Source organism: Tamandua tetradactyla, chromosome 7, assembly GCF_023851605.1.
Source record: "Tamandua tetradactyla isolate mTamTet1 chromosome 7, mTamTet1.pri, whole genome shotgun sequence".
Classification (NCBI taxonomy): domain Eukaryota; kingdom Metazoa; phylum Chordata; class Mammalia; order Pilosa; family Myrmecophagidae; genus Tamandua; species Tamandua tetradactyla.
Genome location: NC_135333.1, coordinates 68,319,067 through 68,341,474, shown reverse-complemented (window position 1 = coordinate 68,341,474; position 22,408 = coordinate 68,319,067). Strand labels below are relative to the sequence as shown.

At 48.5% G+C, this 22,408-nt stretch overlaps 1 protein-coding gene across 1 annotated transcript in view; it reads left to right on the top strand.

Annotated features, from left to right (window-relative positions):
- Positions 1-22,408, top strand: part of VWF (von Willebrand factor) — a 149,630-nt gene that overhangs the window by 66,074 nt on the left and 61,148 nt on the right. Inside the window, exons 17-21 of the mRNA XM_077169776.1 lie at positions 9,336-9,430; positions 11,895-12,055; positions 18,794-18,897; positions 20,141-20,279; positions 21,763-21,897. Of these exons, the coding sequence (XP_077025891.1) occupies positions 9,336-9,430; positions 11,895-12,055; positions 18,794-18,897; positions 20,141-20,279; positions 21,763-21,897 (634 nt within the window). The remainder of the gene's footprint in view (positions 1-9,335; positions 9,431-11,894; positions 12,056-18,793; positions 18,898-20,140; positions 20,280-21,762; positions 21,898-22,408) is intronic.

Genomic DNA, 22,408 nt, shown 5'->3' with positions numbered 1-22,408 from the left:
CTTGGTTGGCAGTTTTTCTCTTTTAGTATTTTAAATATATCATCCCACTGTCTTCTAGCTTCCATGGTTTCTGCTGAGAAATCTACACAAAGTCTTATTGGGTTTCCCTTGTATGTAATGGATTGTTTTTCTCTTGCTGCTTTCAAGATCTTCTCTTTCTCTTTGACCTCTGACATTCTAACTAGTAAGTGTCTTGGAGAACGCCTATTTGGGTCTAATCTCTTTGGGGTGCGCTGCACTTCTTGGATCTGTAATTTTAGGTCTTTCATAAGAGTTGGGAAATTTTCAGTGATAATTTCTTCCATTAGTTTTTCTCCTCCTTTTCCCTTCTCTTCTCCTTCTGGGACACCCACAACACGTATATTTGTGCGGTTCATATTGTCCTTGAGTTCCCTGATACCCTGTTCAAATTTTTCCATTCTTTTCCCTATAATTTCTGTTTCTTTTTGGAATTCAGGTGTTCCATCCTCCAAATCACTAATTCTATCTTCTGTCTCTTTAAATCTATCATTGTAGCTATCCATTATTTTTTCTATGTTTGCTACTTTATCCTTCACTTCCATAAGTTCTGCGATTTGTTTTTTCAGTTTTTCTATTTCTTCTTTATGTTCAGCCCATGTCCTCTTCATGTCCTCCCTCAATTTATCGATTTCATTTTTGAAGAGGTTTTCCATTTCTGTTCGTATATTCAGCATTAGTTGTCTCAGCTCTTGTGTCTCATTTGAGCTATTGGTTTGTTCCTTTGACTGAGCCATATTCTCAATCTTTTGAGCGTGGACAGTTATCTTCTGCTGCTGGCGTCTGGGCATTTATTCAGATTTCTCTTGGTGTTGGACCCAGCAAGGTTGTAATATTTTTCTGTGAAATCTCTGGGATCTGTTTTTCTTATCTTGCCCAGTATGTGGCGCACGTGGCACACGTTTGTCTCAAGTGTTTGGAATGGGTCTCCCCCAGTCACCGATCTCCGTGGCCTGGGGATTTCGGATCCAATTCTCTCCGTTGGTTCAGGGGCCTCGCGTGGTGGGGGCGTCAGCTGCCGCGGCTTGAGGGGACCCTGTGGCTGGTTGCGGGCCGCAGCGGGCCTGGGGGATTCCCCACCGGACCAGGAAGCCTCCCGTGGTGGGGGGCTACCGCTGCTTGGATAGCCCTCCTATCCGAGACTCGTATCCGCGGACTCGAAGCAGAGACTCGAAGCCGCCCGCAAAAGAGGGGTGCCGCCTGCCTCGGCTTGGGAAACTTGCTTCTCCAATACTCTCAGCCGGCCCGGAAAGGAGGGAGGGAGTAGCTCGGACCACCGCAGCTGCCGCTGATCGGGAAATCACGCGCCGCTCGGGGGTCTCACCGCAGCCGAGTCTCGCAGTCAGTCTAGCCAGCCCAGACTTTGGATAGCCCTCTGATCTGAGATTCGTAGCCGCGGTCTCAAAGCCGAGACTCGAAGCCGCCCGCAGAAGAAGGGCGCCGCCTGCCTCGGCTTGGGAAACTTGCTTCTCCGATACTCTCAGCCGGCCCGGGAAGGGGGGAGGGATTAGCTCGGACCGCCGCAGCTGCGGCTGCTCGGCAAATCACGCGCTGCTCGGGGGTCTCGCCGCAGCCAAGAGTCGCAGTCAGACTTGCCAGCCCAGACTTTGTATAGCCCTCTGATCCGAGACTCGTAGCTGCGGACTCGAAGCCGAGACTCGAAGCCGCCCGCAAAAGTGTGGCACCGGCCGCCTTGGCTGGGAAGCTTGTCTCTCCGAGTCTCTCAGCCAGCCTGGGAAGGAGGGAGGGATTAGCTCGGACCGCCGCAGCTGCGGCTGCTCGGGAAATCGCCCGCCGCTCGGGGATCTCACTCACCGCAGCCGAGTTTCGCAGTCAGACTAACCAGCCCAGACTGGGTTACGCTGTGTGTCCATTCCCTGCTGTAGCCCCGGGAGCTGTTCTGTACTGTTTCTGTTCACCTATTAGTTGATTTGGAGTCAGAGGAACTAAGACGCATGTACCTTACTAAGATGCCATCTTGGATCTCCCTAATTCTTTTAATGTGTTGTTGGATACGATTTGCTAGAATTTTATTGAGGATTTTTGCATCTATATTCATTAGAGAGATTGGCCTGTAGTTTTCTTTTTTGTAATATCTTTGCCTGGTTTTGGTATGAGGGTGATGTTGGCTTCATAGAATGAATTAGGTAGTTTTCCCTCCACTTCGATTTTTTTGAAGAGTTTGAGGAGAGTTGGTACTAATTCTTTCTGGAATGTTTGATAGAATTCACATGTGAAGCCGTCTGGTCCTGGACTTTTCTTTTTAGGGAGCTTTTGAATGACTAATTCAATCTCTTTACTTGTGATTGGTTTGTTGAGGTCATCTATGTCTTCTTGAGTCAAAGTTGGTTGTTCATGTCTTTCCAGGAACCCGTCCATTTCATCTAAATTGTTGTATTTATTAGCGTAAAGTTGTTCATAGTATCCTGTTATTACCTCCTTTATTTCTGTGAGGTCAGTAGTTATGTCTCCTCTTCCATTTCTGATCTTATTTATTTGCATCCTCTCTCTTCTTCTTTTTGTCAATCTTGCTAAGGGCCCATCAATCTTATTGATTTTCTCATAGAACCAACTTCTGGCCTTATTGATTTTCTCTATTGTTTTCATGTTTTCAATTTCATTTATTTGTGCTCTAATCTTTGTTATTTCTTTCCTTTTGCTTGCTTTGGGGTTAGTTTGCTGTTCTTTCTCCAGTTCTTCCAAGTGGACAGTTAATTCCTGCATTTTTGCCTTTTCTTCTTTTCTGATATAGGCATTTAGGGCAATAAATTTCCCTCTTAGCACTGCCTTTGCTGCGTCCCATAAGTTTTGATATGTTGTGTTTTCATTTTCATTCGCCTCGAGGTATTTACTAACTTCTCTTGCAATTTCTTCTTTGACCCAGTCGTTGTTTAAGAGTGTGTTGTTGAGCCTCCACGTATTTGTGAATTTTCTGGCACTCCGCCTATTATTGATTTCCAACTTCATTCCTTTATGATCTGAGAAAGTGTTGTGTATGATTTCAATCTTTTTAAATTTGTTAAGACTTGCTTTGTGACCCAACATATGGTCTATCTTTGAGAATGATCCATGAGCACTTGAGAAAAAGGTGTATCCTGCTGTTGTGGGATGTAATGTCCTATAAATGTCTGTTAAGTCTAGTTCATTTATAGTAATATTCAGATTCTCTATTTCTTTGTTGATCCTCTGTCTAGATGTTCTGTCCCTTGATGAGAGTGGTGAATTGAAGTCTCCAACTATTATGGTATATGAGTCTATTTCCCTTTTCAGTGTTTGCAGTGTATTCCTCACGTATTTTGGGGCATTCTGGTTCGGTGCGTAAATATTTATGATTGTTATGTCTTCTTGTTTAATTGTTCCTTTTATTAGTATATAGTGTCCTTCTTTGTCTCTTTTAACTGTTTTACATTTGAAGTCTAATTTGTTGGATATTAGTATAGCCACTCCAGCTCTTTTCTGGTTGTTATTTGCATGAAATATCTTTTCCCAACCTTTCACTTTCAACCTATGTTTATCTTTGGGTCTAAGATGTGTTTCCTGTAGACAGCATATAGAAGGATCCTGTTTTTTAATCCATTCTGCCAATCTATGTCTTTTGATTGGGGAATTCAGTCCATTGACATTTAGTGTTATTACTGTTTGGATAATATTTTCCTCTAACATTTTGCCTTTTGTATTATATATATCATATCTGATTTTCCTTCTTTCTACACTCTTCTCCATACCTCTCTCTTCTGTCTTTTTGTATCTGACTCTAGTGCTCCCTTTAGTATTTCTTGCAGAGCTGGTCTCTTGGTCACAAATTCTTTCAGTGACTTTTTGTCTGAGAATGTTTTAATTTCTCCCTCATTTTTGAAGGACAATTTTGCTGGATATAGGAGTCTTGGTTGGCAGTTTTTCTCTTTTAGTAATTTAAATATATCATCCCACTGTCTTCTAGCTTCCATGGTTTCTGCTGAGGAATCTACACATAGTCTTATTGGGTTTCCCTTGTATGTGATGGATTGTTTTTCTCTTGCTGCTTTCAAGATCCTCTCTTTCTCTTTGACCTCTGACATTCTAACTAGTAAGTGTCTTGGAGAACGCCTATTTGGGTCTAATCTCTTTGGGGTGCGCTGCACTTCTTGGATCTGTAAATTTAGGTCTTTCATAAGAGTTGGGAAATTTTCAGTGATAATTTCTTCCATTAGTTTTTCTCCTCCTTTTCCCTTCTCTTCTCCTTCTGGGACACCCACAACACGTATATTTGTGCGCTTCATATTGTCCTTGAGTCTCTGATACCCTGTTCAAATTTTTCCATTCTTTTCTCGATAGTTTCTGTTTGTTTTTGGAATTCAGATGTTCCATCCTCCAAATCACTAATTCTATCTTCTGTCTCTTTAAATCTATCATTGTAGGTATCCATTGTTTTTTCCATCTTTTCTACTTTATCCTTCACTTCCATAAGTTCTGTGATTTGTTTTTTCAGTTTTTCTATTTCTTCTTTTTGTTCAGCCCATGTCTTCTTCATGTCCTCCCTCAATTTATCGATTTCATTTTTGAAGAGGTTTTCTATTTCTGTTCGTATATTCAGCATTAGTTGTCTCAGCTCCTGTATCTCATTTGAACTATTGGTTTGTTCCTTTGACTGAGCCATATTCTCAATCTTCTGAGCGTGGACCGTTATCTTCTGCTGGCGTCTGGGCATTTAGTCAGATTTCCCTGGGTGTCGGACCCAACAAGGTTGTAAGATTTTTCTGTGAAATCTCTGTGTTCTGTTTTTCTTATCCTGCCCAGTAGGTGGCGCTCGTGGCACACGTTTGTCTCACGTGTTTGGAAGGGATCCCCCCGGTCACCGTTCTCCGCGGCCTGGGGATTTCTGATCCAATTCTCTCAGTTGTTCCGGGGGGCCGCGCGTGGTGGGGGCGTCAGCCGCTGCGGCTTGAGGGGACCCTGTGGCTCCTTTATTAATTCCCCTATTGGTGTTTGGTTGGACCCAGTCCCTGCCACTGTTGAAAATACCCTCCTCTCCCTGGAGGGGTGTCGGTCGCCGGCCACCACAGCCTGGGGAATTCGCCACCGGACCAGGAAGCCGCCTGCGGGGGAGGGGCGCCGGTTGCCGGCCACCACGGCTTGGGTAACCCTCTGATCCGAGACTCGTAGCCGGTCCAGGAAGCCACCCGCAAAAGAGGGGCGCCGGCTGCCATGGCTTGGGAAACTTGCCTCTCCGAGACTCTCAGCCGGCCCGGGAAGGAGGGAGGGAGGTGCTCCGGCCTCCAGCTGCCGCTGCTCGGGGAATCGCGTGCCGCTCGGGGATCTCACCGCAGCAGAGTCTTGCAGTCAGTCTAGCCAGTCCAGACTGGGGTACGCTGTGTGTCCATTCCCTGCCGTGGCCCCGGGAGCTGTTCTGCACTGTTTCTGTTCACCTAGTAGTTGCTTTGGAGGAGGAACTAAGACGCACGTACCTTACTAAGCCGCCATCTTGGCCCCTCTCCTCAACACTGAGACTCTTGAACTGGTGTTCTCTTCATATTGCATTGATAATAGACTGTTGAATTTGGGGATCAGTGGGTCAGGGTGGCCCACATATTTCAGTAGTATGGTGGGGAACGAAGCCTGACTGTAGGAAGTTGTGGCCACTTGGAGGGCAGCAAGTCACTTGGTTATTTACCCTAGCGTGGCACAGGGAAGGTGGGAGACGAGGAGCAGCAGCTTTTGGTGGAGTCAGGCTGGTGGAATGGGTCTGGCCTGGGCTCTTTTCATGGTTTGTGTTGGTGATTTCCTATGACTGGACCCTCTTCTGGGGTTTTCCCATCAGGCATCAGAGCTGAACGCTGTTGGCCATCTCATCTATCTCCTTCAGATGTAAGATTAAATTTCATGTTGAGCATGTGCCAGAAGAAACTCCGGGCTTGTCTGTACCTGTTTACTTTGATTCTTTAGACGATTCAAGGATGAATGAGCCCAGCTGCCGATGTCCATGAAGATATGGAGCCTGGAGGCTCTTCAGACCATTCATTTGGTCATCCAAATGGCCAACACATGCAGAGAGCTTACCCTATGAGGGCCAGGCTTTGGACCAGGAGTTGGTTTTCAACCTATCTGCAAAGCTTCTTATACGCTTAAGCTTTGGGGTCATGACCAAGATATAGATCAAACAAGAGGATATTTTTAGCAGGTGTTAGTGAAAAATCAGAATACACCAGTTCCGCATATGCCCAGAGAGGGAAGGGCTGATTGTTCTGTTTATTTACCAATACTTATTGCACAGTAGCCACATAAAAATACTCCAAATCATAATAATCAGAGAAATGCAAATTAAAACAATGAGAAACCATTACTTTATATGTATTAGACTGGAAAGTGTAGACATGTGGGTCATGCCAAGGGTTGGCAGGGCTGTGGGACATGGGACCACTCCTCTGCAGCTTATGGGCAGAAGTGGATTCAGCCACCAGGAAGAGCAGTTGGCAACACATATGCAAATTAGGTGTCCACACCTGATGTCCCTACATTCTGCCCCTGGCAGAAATCCTCAGAAAAAATTCTAAAGAAATTCTTAGGTCTATAATGGCATCTTCAGGGGTATGCTTGTCGGTTGTGAGGAGTTGGGACTGTGTGTGTCCGTCACTGGGAGTGAAGATAAGTGAAATGTGCTGGGCACACACTATAGAGTAGGTGTAGCTGTTAGATGCAACGCACAAGCAGTACACATATTAATATGGATGGATCTCAAAAACATAGTGCTGGGCCACGGTGGCTCAGCAGGCAAGAATGCTTGCCTGCCATGCCAGAGGACCCGGGTTCGATTCCCGGTGCCTGCCCATGTAAAAAAAAACAAAACAAAAAACATAGTGCTGCATGGAGAGAGCAAAACATAGTGTGATATAGAAGAGAATGCCATTTATATAAATTAAACATGCATGCACATAAAATAAGCATACATGTTGTAAGAATATATTCAAATAAAGAGATACACATTAAATAGTAAAATTGTATTAGTTAGCTATTGCTGCATAACAAATGACCCCCAAGCTTAGCAGCTTCAAACAAAAACCATGTATTATCTCACACTCTAAGGGTCAGGAACCCAGGAGTGGCTTAGCTGGGTGGCTTTGGCCCTGGGTCTCTCTATTAGGCTTCTCACAACTCTTTCAGATTCTTCCCCTTATCCATTCAAAAAGCTGTTCCAACATGTTTGGAATCTGCAAACCAGACCAGCACCCTACTTTCTGGTACCAAAATCTGTAGGGCAGGCTGTGAAGCTGACAATTCTGATGGAGGGTCTAGACAGACTCCACAGGAGAGGCTCACCAGCCAAAGCAGGAAGAGAGCCTATCTCTTCTGAATCCTCCTTAAAAGGTTTCCAATGATTAGATTAAGCATCACTCATTAAAGAAGACACTCCCCTTGGCTGATTACAAATGGAATCAGCTGTGGATGTAGTTGATGTGATCATGAGTTAATTCTATGAAATGTCCTCATAGCAAAAGACAGGCCAGCACTTGCCCAACCAGACAAACAGGTACCACCACCTGGCGAAGTTGACATATGAACCTGACCATGGCAGTCTCTCATTGGGTTGCTGCCAAGCTCTTGACTGGGGATGCCATTCCTGGAGCCTAGCCTGGGGCTGGAGGATCGGCTCCAAGCTCTCTCATGAGACTGTGGATGGGAGGCTTCAGCTCTTTGTCATGGGGCCTCTCATAGGACTGCTCATAACATAGTTTCCCCTAAGTGAGTGACGCTAGAGAGAGACAGCACCGAGATGGAAGCAGTCATCTTTTATAATCTAAGCTTCAGCCTGATATACCATCACTTTGTCTTGGTCAAACAAACTGACCCTGGTACAGTGTGGAGAAGTCTATACAAGGGTGTGAATCCCAGCCGCTGGGAGGCCATCTTGGGGGTTGACCACCACAAAAATAGTGACCCATGTCAAGGGAGGGGATTGGGATCAGAGGATGGGGATCAAAGAAAACTAGAAACACCAGTAATTGAGTACTTTGTGCTAAGCCCTTTGCTGGATGCTAGGGATGTAATGGTGAGCAAGACCAACCATTGTTTTTGCCCTCATGGATCTTATAGGCCAGTCCAGAGACAGATGCTATCCAAGCAATAGTTCAAATACATGTAAAGTTACAAGTGTAGTGAAGTTCTCGAAGAGAAGACCATGGTCTCTGAAAGCTTAAAATGGGGTGGGAGACAAATAAGTTTACCTGTGTGTGTTTCGTGGGGGAAAATGACATTAGATCAAGAGGAAATAGAATGTGCAATTATCTTTGTGCTGAAGGGATCATGGCACCTTCCGGATGAAAAGGCCATTCGGTTGGAAAGAGGAGAGGTAGGCAGGGGCCAGACCATGAGGGACCTGCTAGTCATGTCAGAGATTTGATCTTCATCATAAAGTCTGTTGAAAGGAAACTATTGAAGGATTCAAACACGGATGTGACATGATCAGATTTAGATTTTAAAAAGATACTTGGTCTGCTAAGGGGAGTGTTTTTGGAGAGAGGCAAGAAAAGGTGCAGGAACATCACTTAGGAGCTCTTGCATTGCTCAGGTGAGAGGTGATGGTGACTCGTGGCGCTGGAGATAGAAGTAGATATTAATCCTAGAGATGCTTAGGAGGCAAAGTCCACAGGGCTTGGTGATGTGTCATATATGGAGGAAGGGGAGAAGGCAGTGTCAGGATGATCCCTGAGTTTCTGGCTTGTGAAGCTAGACGGGTGCTGGCACCACTCAGTGAATTAGAGCCTTGGAAGAGGACTGGCTCTAGGCAGAGACCGTGTGTTCAACGTAGGACATGCTGAGCGTGAGGTGTCTGAATCCCCACATGTGGTCATCCCATAGGTATTTGAATTTATGGATCTGAGGTTCAAGGGAGGGGTCTGAGCTGCTAATGTAAATTTGTGAGTCACCTCCATAATTGAAACTGGGGTTGTGGTGACAGCATAGTGTGAGAACAAGAGAGAGCCAGGATGGAGCCAGGAATGCTGACATTTAAAGACCAGGCAGAAGGGGGTGAACTACACTTGAGGCTGAGCAGAAGTAACCAGGGGAGTGGGAGGAGAACCAGGAGAGGGTTTCTAGAAGAATGGAGTGATCAATGGTAATGAGCAACGTTGAAGGGGATCAAGTGTGAAAAGGCCTGAGAAATATTCCACTGAGTTTTCTGACATGGGGGTCATTGGTGAACTCGGCAAGCTATGTTCAGGTGGAGTCAGGGGCACGGGAGCCCAGCTAGAATGGGTGGAGAGTGAGTGAGAGGTGAGGACATGGGGACGGCATGTGGAGAAGGCACTTGTCAGGTCTGGCTGTGGTTTTCTTCTCCGCAGCTATTGTGAGGACGGCGTCATGCACTGTACCTCCAGCGGAGCCCCTGGGAGCCTGTTGCCGGACACGGCCCTTGTCAGCCCCCTGTCTCACCGCAGTGAGTACCCTCCCCCTGGAAGGCTCTTCTCCTCCCTTCTGCATGTCCACTCAGGCACCTGCCTGCCTTTGACTAGGATCACGGCAAAGGTTTTGCCTTCACGGGAGTAACTTTCAGGACCAGACGTGACTTTGTATGTGTAAATTATTGAGGCAAAAAGTCCATGATTCAATGGGACCTCTATTTTGCCTGTGGTGTCCTGACCCATTGAGCAGCTGTGAGATATTGTAATGGAAATCATCCCCTTAGGTGGCCTCTGATCTTTCGGCCAATGGATGTGCTCTTTAGAAAGCTCCTGGATAGAGTAGAAAGAGGAGGGTTTGGGCCAGTTTTTATCTTGAGAGTCCTAATAGTTGCTACCTTAATTAAGGGTGAGCACAGGAGGGAGATGGGGCTGACCAAGGCTGGTGGGACCACATTCCTGTTTATGGATGTTCTGGTTTGCCAGCTGCCGGAGTGCAATATACCAGAAACAGAATGGCTTTTAAGAAGGGGAATTTAATGAGTTGCTAGTTTACAGTTCTAAGGTTGAGAAAATGTCCCAATTAAAACAAGTTCTTTAGAAATGTCCAATCAAAGGCATCCAGGGAAAGATACCTTGGTTCAAGAAGGCCGATGAAGTTCAGGGTTTCTCCCTCAAGTGAGAAGGCACATGGTGAACACGGTCAGGGCTTCTCTCTCTGCTGGAAGGGCACATGGCGAACACAGCGTCATCTGCTAGTTTTCTCTCCTGGCTTCCTTTCATGAAGCTCCCCGGGAGGCGTTTTCCTTCTTTGTTTCCAAAGGTCTCTGGCTGGTAGACTCTCTGCTTCTTGTGGCTATGCCATTCTCTGCTCTCTCAGAAATCTCTCTCATACTCTGAAATGTTTCCTCTTTTATAAGACTCCAGTAAACCAATCAAGACCCACCTAAGTGGTTGGAGACACATCTCCCCTAATCAGCTTAACAATCACTCTTGCCTGGGTTACATCTCCACGGAGATAATCTAATTATATACAATATTGAATAGGGATTATCCTGCCTCTACGAAATGGGATTTTGTTTAAAACATGGCTTTTCTAGGGGACATACATCCTTTCAAACCAGCACAGTGGGTTATGGGGGCTTTATTTGCTTCCAAAAGGATGAACCTTGCTTGGGTTTGTGAGGAGGACCCTCCCAGCAGGAGGGGGAGTTGTGCCTTTAGACAGATAAATGGACTACCTTCCATCTCCAGCTTTGCCTCTTCTCTCTCTTTCCATAATTCCCTCTCTCTTCAGGTGTGCCACATCCTCTGTTTTGTTTTCCAGGTTGCTCAGGGTGAGGGGTTTGGCTTTTCATTCACTGATTGGGGAGCATCTCTCAGCAGAGAGCTGGGACACAGTCTCAAGCACACAAGTGGCTTACAAGTTGACATCAGAACTTGTGACCCCCAGACCACCAAATTCTGCCTCCTTCTTCCTCTTGCACTCTCCCTCTATAGACCTGTCTTCACAGTTTTCTCTTGCTCAAAGTCTCCTGTTCTGGTCCCTGGAAGGTAGTATCTTCTTCAGAGTCAGGAAGCCTAGAATTCGGTGTAGATTTAGAAAGGCTGTTTTATGTTACTTTAACATTTTGGAGTTTGTTTCCTTAATTATAAGGGTGGGAACGCTGGTTTCCTTGTCAACAGGAGGTAGTAAGTGAAATACATGACCTTCAGCACACGTGGATTTTTGTAAGAAAAGTGCAGTATCAATCTTCCACTGTCATCATTTATTCAAGCAGCTGTCGATACCTACTCATTGTCAGGAAAGGTGATGGATCAATGAACAAAGTAGATAAAAATCCCGTCTTCATGGAGCATACCTTCTAGTGGGAGGAAAGAGACAGGCAATTGACAAATAAACATGTAAAACATGTATCAGATGAGGATATATGATACGGAGTAAAACAAAGGGGGAGGGCAGAAGGGAGTACCACATGGCAGATAGGATGTTGCAATTTTAAATAGAGTGGCTGGGGTGACCAGGCCGGGGAGAGGATGACATATGAGCAAAGAGCCCTTCGTGGCTGAACGTCCGTCTTTTTCTCTGTCAGTTTTAACTGTTTTAGGAATGATTCTGTTGGGTCCCACTAAGAGTCCTTTCTAGCACCCAAACCCATTTCTTTTAAAGCTTGGGTCTGAATGTTTCTGCGGTACATCCTGGTAAGGTCAGGACATGTTCCCTGCTCCAGCAGGTATCAAGGGGGACAAGTGTCACCATCAGCTGAATGCTGGGACCTGAGCTGCTGTCCTCATAGGCCAAGGGTAGATGAGGCTGCCATCCCATCCCACACTGGGTGCCGGGCTCAGAGCTAGACCTGAGGTCAGGCAGTACCGAATCCCAGGTCTGGGCAGCCCCGAGTCCCATGAAGTGAGTGACCACACCTAGGGGACCAAAGGACAGTGGAGATGGTAGATCCATTCACTCCTCTGTTTCGCCTCTTTGACTTTCCTATCTCCAAGGCAAAAGGAGCCTATCCTGCCGGCCCCCCATGGTCAAATTGGTGTGTCCCGCCGACAACCCGCGGGCCCAAGGGCTGGAGTGCACCAGGACCTGCCAGAACTACGACCTGGAGTGCATGAGCACGGGCTGCGTGTCCGGCTGCCTTTGTCCCCCGGGCATGGTAAGAAGGGGCCCCCTATGGCCGCTCAAGTGGGCAGCCTTCCCTTCCCCTCTCCTGCAGGCAGGGTTGAGTGAGCTGGGGGGAAGAACTGGAGAGAGGAAGAACCAAGAGCAAACAAGGATGGCAGTGGGGCTGGGGGTGGTGATAGGGCAGGGGTGGGAGGGAGTCCTTGGGGCCTTTGGGTCAGCTGCCAAAGTCAGGGAGGGAGTTGGTTGGAAAATGTCGGTGCTTCCGATGAGATCTGACAAAATACAAAAACTTAGCTCACAGGGGTGCCACAGGAAGCAAAGAAAGTGTTTCCAGAGAATACTGACAAGTAAGAACAAGCCTTTCTACCAAACGTTTCCCAAGGACTGCATTCCTTTGTGCAAAGATGGGAGGTGCATATATATTTCCGTTTGATTTGTATATACGTGCAAGCTTTCTAGTTCAAGAGAAGGCGTTGACTTGCTCGCCAGACCATTAGAAGTCACTGACCCTCATCCCCGATGCCAGGCCTCCCTTTCCTAATCTAGAAAGTGAGTTGTGAATTCGTGATCGTCTTAGGAGTCCAGGATCCTGGGGCTGGGGCTGCAAACATGCATCGTGTGGCTGGAGGGGCCTCAAAGCCCCTGCAAGTTACAAGGTCGCTGGTCTACAGTCTCCTGGCTCCCATGTGCAGCCTCCAGAGCTGCTGCTGGTGGCAGCCTCCTCTTACCTGCCTCCCAAGTCTAGTCTTTAGCTGGCTTTGTAGTAAATATATTAAAAATAGATTATTCCTGTCATCCTGAAGGATATGACATCTGGACTTTTCTCTTTCAAATGCTTGCTGTCTTCTTGCTTTTCCTGACTCCAGTTCCCCATACCCGAGGTGCATGGTGAGGGGCTGGGGCAGGGGTTGTCGGGGCTGGGGGGTAGGGGCCAGCTGGCTCTTGGGGGGCCAGGCCTCAAGGGCAGTGTCCAGGGTCTAGGGGATACCCATACTCTGGAGGAGAAATGTCTCCCCTTCAACTGAGTCCCTCGGGAGTCCTGGGGGTTGGAGTTTGTGCAGGACAGGTGGTCTGTCCACTGCCCTCCGACCACAATTCCTCCAAAACAGAGAGGCTAGCTCTTAGGAATTCTCCCCCGGGTGTCCCCTCTGCCTTAGCCTCTGAGGAGTCTGGAAATGTCTTGCCTAATGTGTGTGTGTGAGTGCACCCCCAAACTGGGAGGCCTTGTTTGGTGCCTTAGCGGAAGGCAGATATTCAAGGAGGATTTACCAGGAGGGGAAACTCAGGCCTAGGTACGGGTACAAAGTAGGAGAGGGGTGAGGAGGCTTCCTTTTTGTTCTCTTTGTCCCTGGGACCTCTTACTTTGAGTGTCTCAGAGCTTTTCTTTGGCGGTGGTGGTGGTGATGCAGGGGAGAGACCTTCACCGTAGCTGGAGGAGACATTCTCCCAACATCAGAGAAGGTGCAGGCAAGGAAAATGACGTCGCTCAGGAGCTTATACCAGCATTGGGGACCCTTCTAAATGAACTTTTTTTTTTTTTTTTAGTGAAAGAAGAAATAAAGATATAGACTTAAATATGAATAACTACAATAATTGCATTATAGTCCCAAATCCCAAGTGGAGAGCTAGAGCCCAAGTACAGGATGTAGCATTTGGCATGCCTGTGAGCCTCTGGCATCCCTTCTGAGGGTAGTATTTGGATACCTGTCACATAACGTGGTGACTCTCACCTCAACAGCAGGGAATTATAATGAACCCACAGATATATTCAAAGAAGCTGGGCTATTTTCACAACTGCTTCATTTCGATGCTGACTAATGTGCAAATTGTCGAGACCAGATTCGGCAGAGCAGAAAAGGCCATGTGATTTATGAAGTGCACACAGTGTGCTGGCCGCAGCCCGGGACACGTGTTCTTGGCTGAAAGGCAAAGAAAATGGAGCTAGAGACACCCCGTTGGGCCCAGCGGATGGTGTGGACATTGTCCCCTGGGGTATTTCTCTCTCCAGCCTGTCTACCACGTGAGGTCATAAGGCTGTGACACACCACCGGGAGCTTGTGAGGAGGGGTCAGGGGCTGTCCTTGTGGAGGACAGGTAAGGGGAGGGAAGCAGCCCCTCCTGGGGGAAGCTCTGCTGAGAGCCACAGGTGCACTGGAGTAGGTGTCAGAGGGCTGAGCTGCCAACCCAGGCTCCAGCCCTTGCTGGCTACACGAACTTGCACAGTTCTGCTCACTTTGTATCACAGTTGCTTTATCTGTAACATAGACACATAATTCCTGCCTTTGTCACACGTTGGCTGGGGGCACGGAGGAGATGTGTATGAGAGCACTTTTAAAACCAGAAAGTGCTGAAAAATGGGAGTAGTTTAACTGTTGTTTTCACAATTAACCAGGGCCCAGGCTCAGATAAGCTCCTCCTCTTGTCCACATGACGGGCTAATGAAGGACCAGTTTTCTTGTATTTCTAACCTGTTGTGGACCAGTTTTGAAAATAAAATAAGAATGAATATCAGAAAAATGAAACAAAAATCAATGTCATGTAAAATATGAGTCCTCCCCTAACTTTGAGTCTTTTATTAGTACAGACATGATATTACTCTGTTCTCTACTTAGGTCATTGTAGACATATCACTGTCCCAGTATCACCCACTCTGAATAGCTCTAGGCTGCAGGTAGCCTTTCCTCCAAGGCCATAGTCAATGTCCCTGTTAAGCCCAGCAGCTCCTGTTTGAGAGCGTTGGGGACTGGGAGCTCCCCTGCTTTGTGATTTGTCCCATCCCTGGCACTTACTTAGAGCAGAAGTTTTGTGGTTCATTCCATGAGCTGCAGACTCACCCCGTCTGCTCTTGTCACTGCCGCAAAGGGCCGCTGCATGGAATGGGGAGATGCAGGCTGCTTCTGATGAGTGGCCAATGCTGTGATAAATGTTTGGTTAAGAAACTGTGTGGAAAGAGCATGGAATTGGGATCACTTACTTATGGGTTTGAGTCTTGGCTCCTGATCTTTACTTAACTGAGTGGCAAGTCACTTAAAATCTTAGGGTCTTAAGTTTCCCACCTGAAAAATTGAGTCAGAAGTGTTATAAAGTCTGAAGATGCCAGTGGGAGGCACACAGAAGACGCTTATGTGGTTGTTTGAAAACCTTTGTCATGTAAGTTCGTAGAGGAAAGCTATGAAACATACTATGAACAGAGATACTATAGGAAGCTAGTTAGCAAACACTGGAGCAGTTGCAAAGTGCAGTGTCCACATAAAGACCCACAAGATAAGGAAAATGAGGAAAGTGGACTAGAAGATTTCCCTGGTCTTTTTCTTCAGCTCAAAAATGCTCAAGTGAATTTGCCTGGAGTGTCACTCCTTTAAGTTATGATGTTACCTGCATCAACCACTAGATGGCAGCAAAGCACGATCCACTGCCCGTCCTTGCCTCTTGATTCTAGCCAGAGGGTGAGTGCGCGTCTGCCCAGAGCTGTCCAACATTTTCCCCAGGGGCTGAAGTGTTTGAGCATCTAGAGATGCTTCTCAGAGTGGAAGAGCTGCAGAGAACTGTTGCGATACACTCTTTCAAGCCCTTCTGTCACACTGAGAGAAGAAAGGAAAAAGAAGCATTTCAAGGCTCCATGGTTGCCCGGTGGAAGTTTCTGGTCTGTTGACCTCTGGACCAGGGGTCCTGCACCCTGCAGTCCTACTCTTTTCCGCCTTCTGGGAGGCCAGGCCTCGGGATGCTCCAGTACTTAAGCCTCTGGGGAGATGTTGGACTGCTGTCGAAGAGCTGCTCACTTACCCTCTGAAACCTACTGATTAAAATTTCCAAAGTTGTATCCAGCTGTGCTGGGTTTAGGATTCCTCTTGTCAGCTGAGAAGGAGGGGCTCACATCCTTCATCCTTTGGGTGACCAGCATTCTCACTGGCCCTATGTGAAGACTGGAATGACTTTGTGTGAAAACTGGAAGGACGCTGGCTCTGTTTTGCTGTTGTTTTACCTAGAGCTTGGGCTCAGGGGCCCATCTAGAGTGGGCTTTGCATACTTGTGGGCATTGTAAATTCTATGAGATGTGACTTAAAAAGGCCCAAGAAAGCCCTTCTGTCTCCAAACATCTCCTTCACCATCCACAGTTTGTCTTCTATGCAGGCTTACTGAAATATAATAAGCACAACTTCATTTTGATTAGCCAGCAAGAGTTTTGAAAAAACTTAGGGCCTCATAAATCCTCAGGAAGGAGTCCTCCCAACCTCAGTGTGAGTTATTTGTCCAAATTCCTTTTCTCCTAGTGCCTGTGTGGTTGAGATCAGCTGTGTGGAGCTGGGAGCATTGATGGGGGTTGGGGGTGGGTTAGGAAAAATCAGGGGCACTTAGAAGGCAAAGATGATTTTGGAGCCTGGGTCAGTGTGGTGTGTGGTGAGGAGGGAGTGGAGGGTGGCAGGGAGGCAAAGACTACAGGCTCTTCAGAGAGGAGGTTAGCAAAAATTTTTTTCCCATCTCATAATTTTTCTTGGGATGACTATGACCTACCACCTTGGTCTCAGCTGGAGCCATTTTCATTCACGATGTCATGAGTTGATGAACAATAGTGACAAGTATTTCTACTTTATCTTATTATCCTCCCGTGTCCCAAAGGGACAAACACTAGGAAGACGTGATTCTCTTTAAACATGAGGTTTATGTGTTGCCCAAAATTCAGTTAGACACAGCTCACCTGTCCCACCTCGCTTACCTGACCTGTGGTTAGCCAGGTCCTGGCCATGGCTCGTGTGATGTCTTCACCTGTCTATCTACGTGCACTTCTTTAATGCTTCATGCTTCTCTGGGTGGTTTTGGCTGGGCTGCTGTGATTTGACCTTCTCTCCCAGGTCAGACAAACTTGTTGAAGTGTGGGTGCTGGAAACCCTACCCTTTCCTCTCCTTTTAAGGCTATGCTTTGTCTATTCCCCACTTGGCCGCTGCTGCCTCGATAGCAGCCCTCTTAGCACATCAAGACTCTATCTTGTAATTGGAATGCACCAGTTGATAATTGATGACTAAAATAAGTCAGGGCAGAGAAGAGCCGTATGGTTTGCTGCCGGGAGCTCAGGGGCAGGAGGAGGTGGTGGCAGTGTCATCTCATCTCTAAGCTGGGTTTGGAGTCTCATGTCTGTCGGGATGGGCTGGGTTTCCTCTGGTTCACACCTGGACGAGGCGCGTGGCTGCCTGGGCTGTGGCGTGTGATCCTTTTTATCAAAGGGTTGGATGTCCTGGGCAGGAAGTAAAACCCCAGCAGGCAGGTCAGGAGACCTGGGAGCCCGCCACCCTCCCTGCTGGAAGGTGAGGTAGGGGACAGGTGGCAGGGGGCACATGCTCTGCTGAGGTGAGGGGAGGAGGGTTCTGTTTCCTAGAGTCCATTCCTGAGGGTCCAGCATCACCTTTGTCTTGCTTAGTGTTTCTGGTAGAGGGGATTGTCACTGGCACTGCCTCCATTCCCTGTAGGGGTGCTGGCGAGTTGTCATCCTCATAGCAGCCACTAGGTGGCAGGTCTCAGACTTGAACGGAGCTGACAAAGCTTGGGGGTGGGGGTGGGTGGGTGGGGTAGTAGGGAACACACCCCCTCCGGGTGCCTGAACTCACTGTTGTCCAAGAACAGTGGGGGTCGGAGGTGGGAGCCCCAAGCCGAGCAGACGCCCACGTTCGCCTCCTGGAGTTGGGACTGAAGCAGAGCTGCATGTTGGGTTCAGGGAGCCCTTTTCCTGAGCCCGCAGGCCCAGGGGTTCTTAGTTCTTTTTCTCCCCTGACCCCAGCAGACCTGAGGAGTCTGTCATGCTCACATAAGTGACTTTTATTGGTGGGGAACAGAGTATCGCCCATCGAGAGTGTACCAGAGCGTCCGGGCACTGGCGGTCAGGGCGCATGTGGGGTGATAAAGCCCCCGGCCACTGATTTCAACACATCCTTGCCCAGTTCGGTTCTCACCTCCAGGATATTAAGTGCGTATTAATTTTATTAAAAATATTGTTCATTTTCTTCAATCATGAATATAACACGTACTCATTGAAGAATGTTTGGAAAAACAAATGTTAAAAACTAAATTCCAACCCCCTAGCCCAGCCCACCATCTGGAGGCAACTTATGTATTTCCTTCTTGTCTTTTGTTGAGATAGATTTTCTATCTATCTATCTATCTATCTATCTATCTATCTATCTATTTATTATCTTATAATTGGGACTCTCTTTCTATATATATATAAACAATTTTCTTTCTGTTTTAAAAATTTACAGCGTAAGTATTTCCCATGTCATTTAAAATTCTCCCATTGTCATAGCGCCATGGGAGTCCATCACATGGGCAGGTGTAGGGTGCTTTCATGGAATTGATAATTTCCTGTGGTTGGACACTTAGCTGTTTCTATTTTGTTTTGCAGTGATGAATACTTCTGCATTCATCCTTGTCTAAGCTGTGTTTCCTTTGGAGCAACCCTCCAAGTGGAAAACTTCCACGTAGAGGAATTATGCACATTTCAGGGGCTTCTGCACACGTTACTGCGGGCTCTTCACAAAGGCGTCCCAGGTCACAGTCCCCCAGCAGGGTTGGAGAGGGCAGCGATGGTGCCCCTGCCTGCTGAGCCCCAGCTGGGCCTGGGCTCGCCGTCCTGGTCAGGCCTGTGGCCGGGGCTGCCTCTTGGGCTGAGTCCGGGTCCTGGGGCTGGTCTCACTGGGGCTCAAGCCCTGGATGAGCATCCTCGGCAAGCCTTCAGGTTAGCACTGTGGTCCCTGAGGCTTTTGTTTCCTTCTCTCTTAGGTCCGGCATGAAAACAAATGTGTGGCCCTGGAAAGGTGCCCCTGCTTCCACCAGGGCAAAGAGTACGCCCCAGGAGAGACAGTGAAGATTGACTGCAACACGTGGTGAGACCCTGGGCCCGTACACCTGGGGGAGGCAAGGGCAGGTGTGGGTGCAAGAGGCTGGGGCGGCAGTTGTGGCCACAGCGCCTTCCACGCCCTGTGGGAACCTGGTTGCTCGGTTCCTCTTCTCTGTGCCTCTGTTGGTCCATCTGTCAAATAGGGAGACTTTGTCGTTTCACCTGTGCTCCTTGGACACGAGCCTAGAGATTTGTCTCCCAGTACGGGAAGAAGGAGCCGGGGAGGATAAGGGCTGTGTCCCATGTCGGTTGTGCAGTATGACCCAGCTCACCGAGGGCACGGGGTTGGAGGTCAGGTGGTCTCTAGGCCTTTGTGGCCCTCTCCTGTCCTAAGAGCACCTCACAAGGGTGCCAGCCACCACAGTGCCTTTTGAGAAGGCACCTTGGTGAGCTGGCTGCTCTTCCTTCTCCCTTCTCCTTGGCCACCCCCCACCAGCCCCTCACCCAGCTCGATCACCTTACCTTTACCCTCTGAACTATGCACAGCTTTGATAGAGGAGAGGTCTGTGCAGAGAGAGACAGGAAGGGCTGGGACCTGGGAGGAGCTTGCTGAGCTGTCTCCAGGGTCTGAGGTCTGAGCTTCCTGCCTCTCACACACAGAGTGGGCTGCCTGAGGTCAGCTCTGGTTGCAGGATGATGGTGGGATGGGAGATGGGGCCTGGGGACAGTCAGCAAAGCACTATAGATTTAAACATCCAGTGAAGCATACCCCAAATCTCTCCTGGCAGAAGTTGCATAGTGGATCACTGTTTTGCAGACTCAAAACTCACCTGCTTGTTTCTCCCCTAGCTTGGAGGGAGCTCAACCTCAACGTCCCACTCTGGTAGATGCCCTGTAGCCTCTTGCAGGCAGCCTCCTGCCTTCCATGGGGAGGCTGGGCCTCGGATGATCCATAGCAATATGGTGGTCTAAAGAGGGTCCTGCCACTTCCCTTGGCTGCCTGGATCACCCAAGACAGCTCTTGCTTTCTGTGTGTCTCCTTCCCAGGCGCCCCCCACCTGCCCCCTCATCACTGCATGCAGCATGGCTTCCCCCTGCCCTGCTGGGCACATGTTCTGAAAACTTGGAAGCTTGCCGTTGCAATGCCTGTGTGCGTTCCTTGCTCTACAGGCCACAGAGCTCCTTCCTAGGAAACTGGAGCAGTTGCTGTTGCTTTGTTCCTGCCTGAGCTCCTTCCTCACACACGGGGTTCCCTTGCCATCAGCCAACCTTGCCATTCTCATTTCTAGTGTCTGTCGGGATCGGAAGTGGAACTGCACAGACACCGTGTGTGACGCCTCATGCTCCACCATTGGCATGGCCCATTACCTCACCTTCGACGGGCTCAAATACATGTTCCCTGGCGAGTGCCAGTATGTTCTGGCACAGGTGAGAGGGAGGAAGCGGAGGGGAGGGTGCTGTCCCTCATGGGGGTTGGTGGGAGAAGGTGCTGACTGTAGATGGAGGGATTTTCATGGTGGAGTCTGCTGTTCTGTCTGTAGAAAGAACTCTGGAGTCTGGTTTCTAAAGCAGTAATTTTCTAACCCCCAAAAGAAGTGCATGAAGAGGTAGGGGGTTTAAAACTCAAAGTGGTTGCCCATTGTCCATGAGCTCTGCTAGAGACTTGTAAGAATAGGACAGAAGCTCATTTGTTGACTGGGATTGGCATGGGGGCAAGGCTGCCATCCATCTGGATTAGCCCAGATGTGCAAAGGAGAAATGCATTCCTTCCTTTTGGTAGATGCAGTCTCAACCAGGATGCAGTTTGGCAAAGGGAGTCCAGGCTGGATTTCAGACCCAGCTCTCCCTGCCAGCACCCTTGTGCAGTGAGCAGCTTACATTGCTGTATGCAGGGGCCCTGGACAGAGGGATGGTTGAAATGACCCCAATTTGCTTCCAGTCCTGTGATCCTATTGCATTCCCTACCATTTTCCTTTCTAACCTGGTGCAATTCGGAATGTGAAGGAGGTGGGGCTGGGGCAAAGACGAGACACACTTCCCAGGAGGAAACGAAAGAGCCCAGGAAATTCTGGCCAGTGAGCGAGGGGATCAGCCCCCCGCCCCTCCCCACCCAGCGTGTGGTTTCCTGTAAATGTCTCTTGCTGGTCGCCACCAGATGGGTAACCAAGGAGGTGTGAGTGCTTTGCTCACGAGCGATGAGGCAGTTCTACTCTGAGCAGCTTTAAACACCTGTGGTCTCTCTGTGTCCATCCTCGGGAGGAGGAGGGGTTGGGTGGGGTCTGCAGGAAGGACCATGGACCCGTGTGAGCCTCAGACCCAGAGACGGAGCTGCAGGACCCACTGCGTCCGTGACTGACCCACTCTGCACACAACGTCTGTGCAAGTGACCACGGCCCAGCCTTCCCTTCCCCTCTATTCCCAGCCAGACATGGCTGCTCGGGACCTGCAGACAGAGCCAAGTAATCCTCGGCCACAGGACTGGGCCAGCACATCAGAAGGACTCAGAATTTAGTCTAGAATTTAGAGTCACAAGATGCTATCTGTTCAAACTGTCCCAGTACCTGGCTGGGACCAGAACCAACGGGCTCTAGCAGGGGATTTCTGCCCAGCTTGCCCATCACAGCATGCCACATGCCACTTTCCCCTCTCCCTTCCCCCCTGCTCTGCTTCGGGCTTGTCATCACTACCTCCCTTCCAGTGATTGTGGGAATGACCGAGGTTCCATACGGAATGACGGGGCCTGGCACACCAGGGGGAGTTAACTTAAGAGGAATCTCTCACACACGCTGGCTTGTGAGCATCCTGTAACGCACAGTCGCACAGTCGAAGCCTGAAATGCCAAACTCCCCTCTTCCAATTGGGGCGGAGGGAGCAGGTGTGCCCTTCTCTCCCGGAACTCCTCTTTCTCCAGGACCACTGTGGGGAGAATCCTGGAACCTTCCGGATCCTGGTGGGGAATGAGGGGTGTGACTACCCCTCAGCGAAGTGCAAAAAGCGGGTCACCATCCTGGTCGAAGGCGGGGAGATTGAGCTGTTTGACGGGGAGGTGAGTGCTGCCGCCTTCACCCTCCTGTCCCTTTGTTCTGCCCGCTTATCGGGAGCATTTTCCAGGCAGCTATTTTGAAACGTGTATGAACGAAATAATGCCTGGTCATTAAAAAGAATGAGCAAGAATCCTATCGTCCCTGACCTGTTGTTCTGTGGAAAGAACAAGCGGCAGTTCTTTAGTAAGAAAAGGGTAGATATTCGCGCAGAGAAGGATGTGCGACTCCGTCTGCACAGGCGTGGGAGGAATCAGTGCTTATGGTGGAGTCTCAGGGGGTTTTCTATTATTTATGTTTTCGTGTATATGCGTGCAAGATTTTAGAGTGATGGTGTTATGGGGGATTTTTACTCTATTTTGTTTTCGGTTCTTTTCAGATAAATCTTTTTTTAAAGAGCTCTACATATGGGGCTCTCATAAGAGCAGTACACAGACTCAGGCCCTGTGCACTGGGATTCAGAAGTGGTTCTCAGAAGGGTACCTAGGAATCCCTTAGGAAATCCCATATAAAATA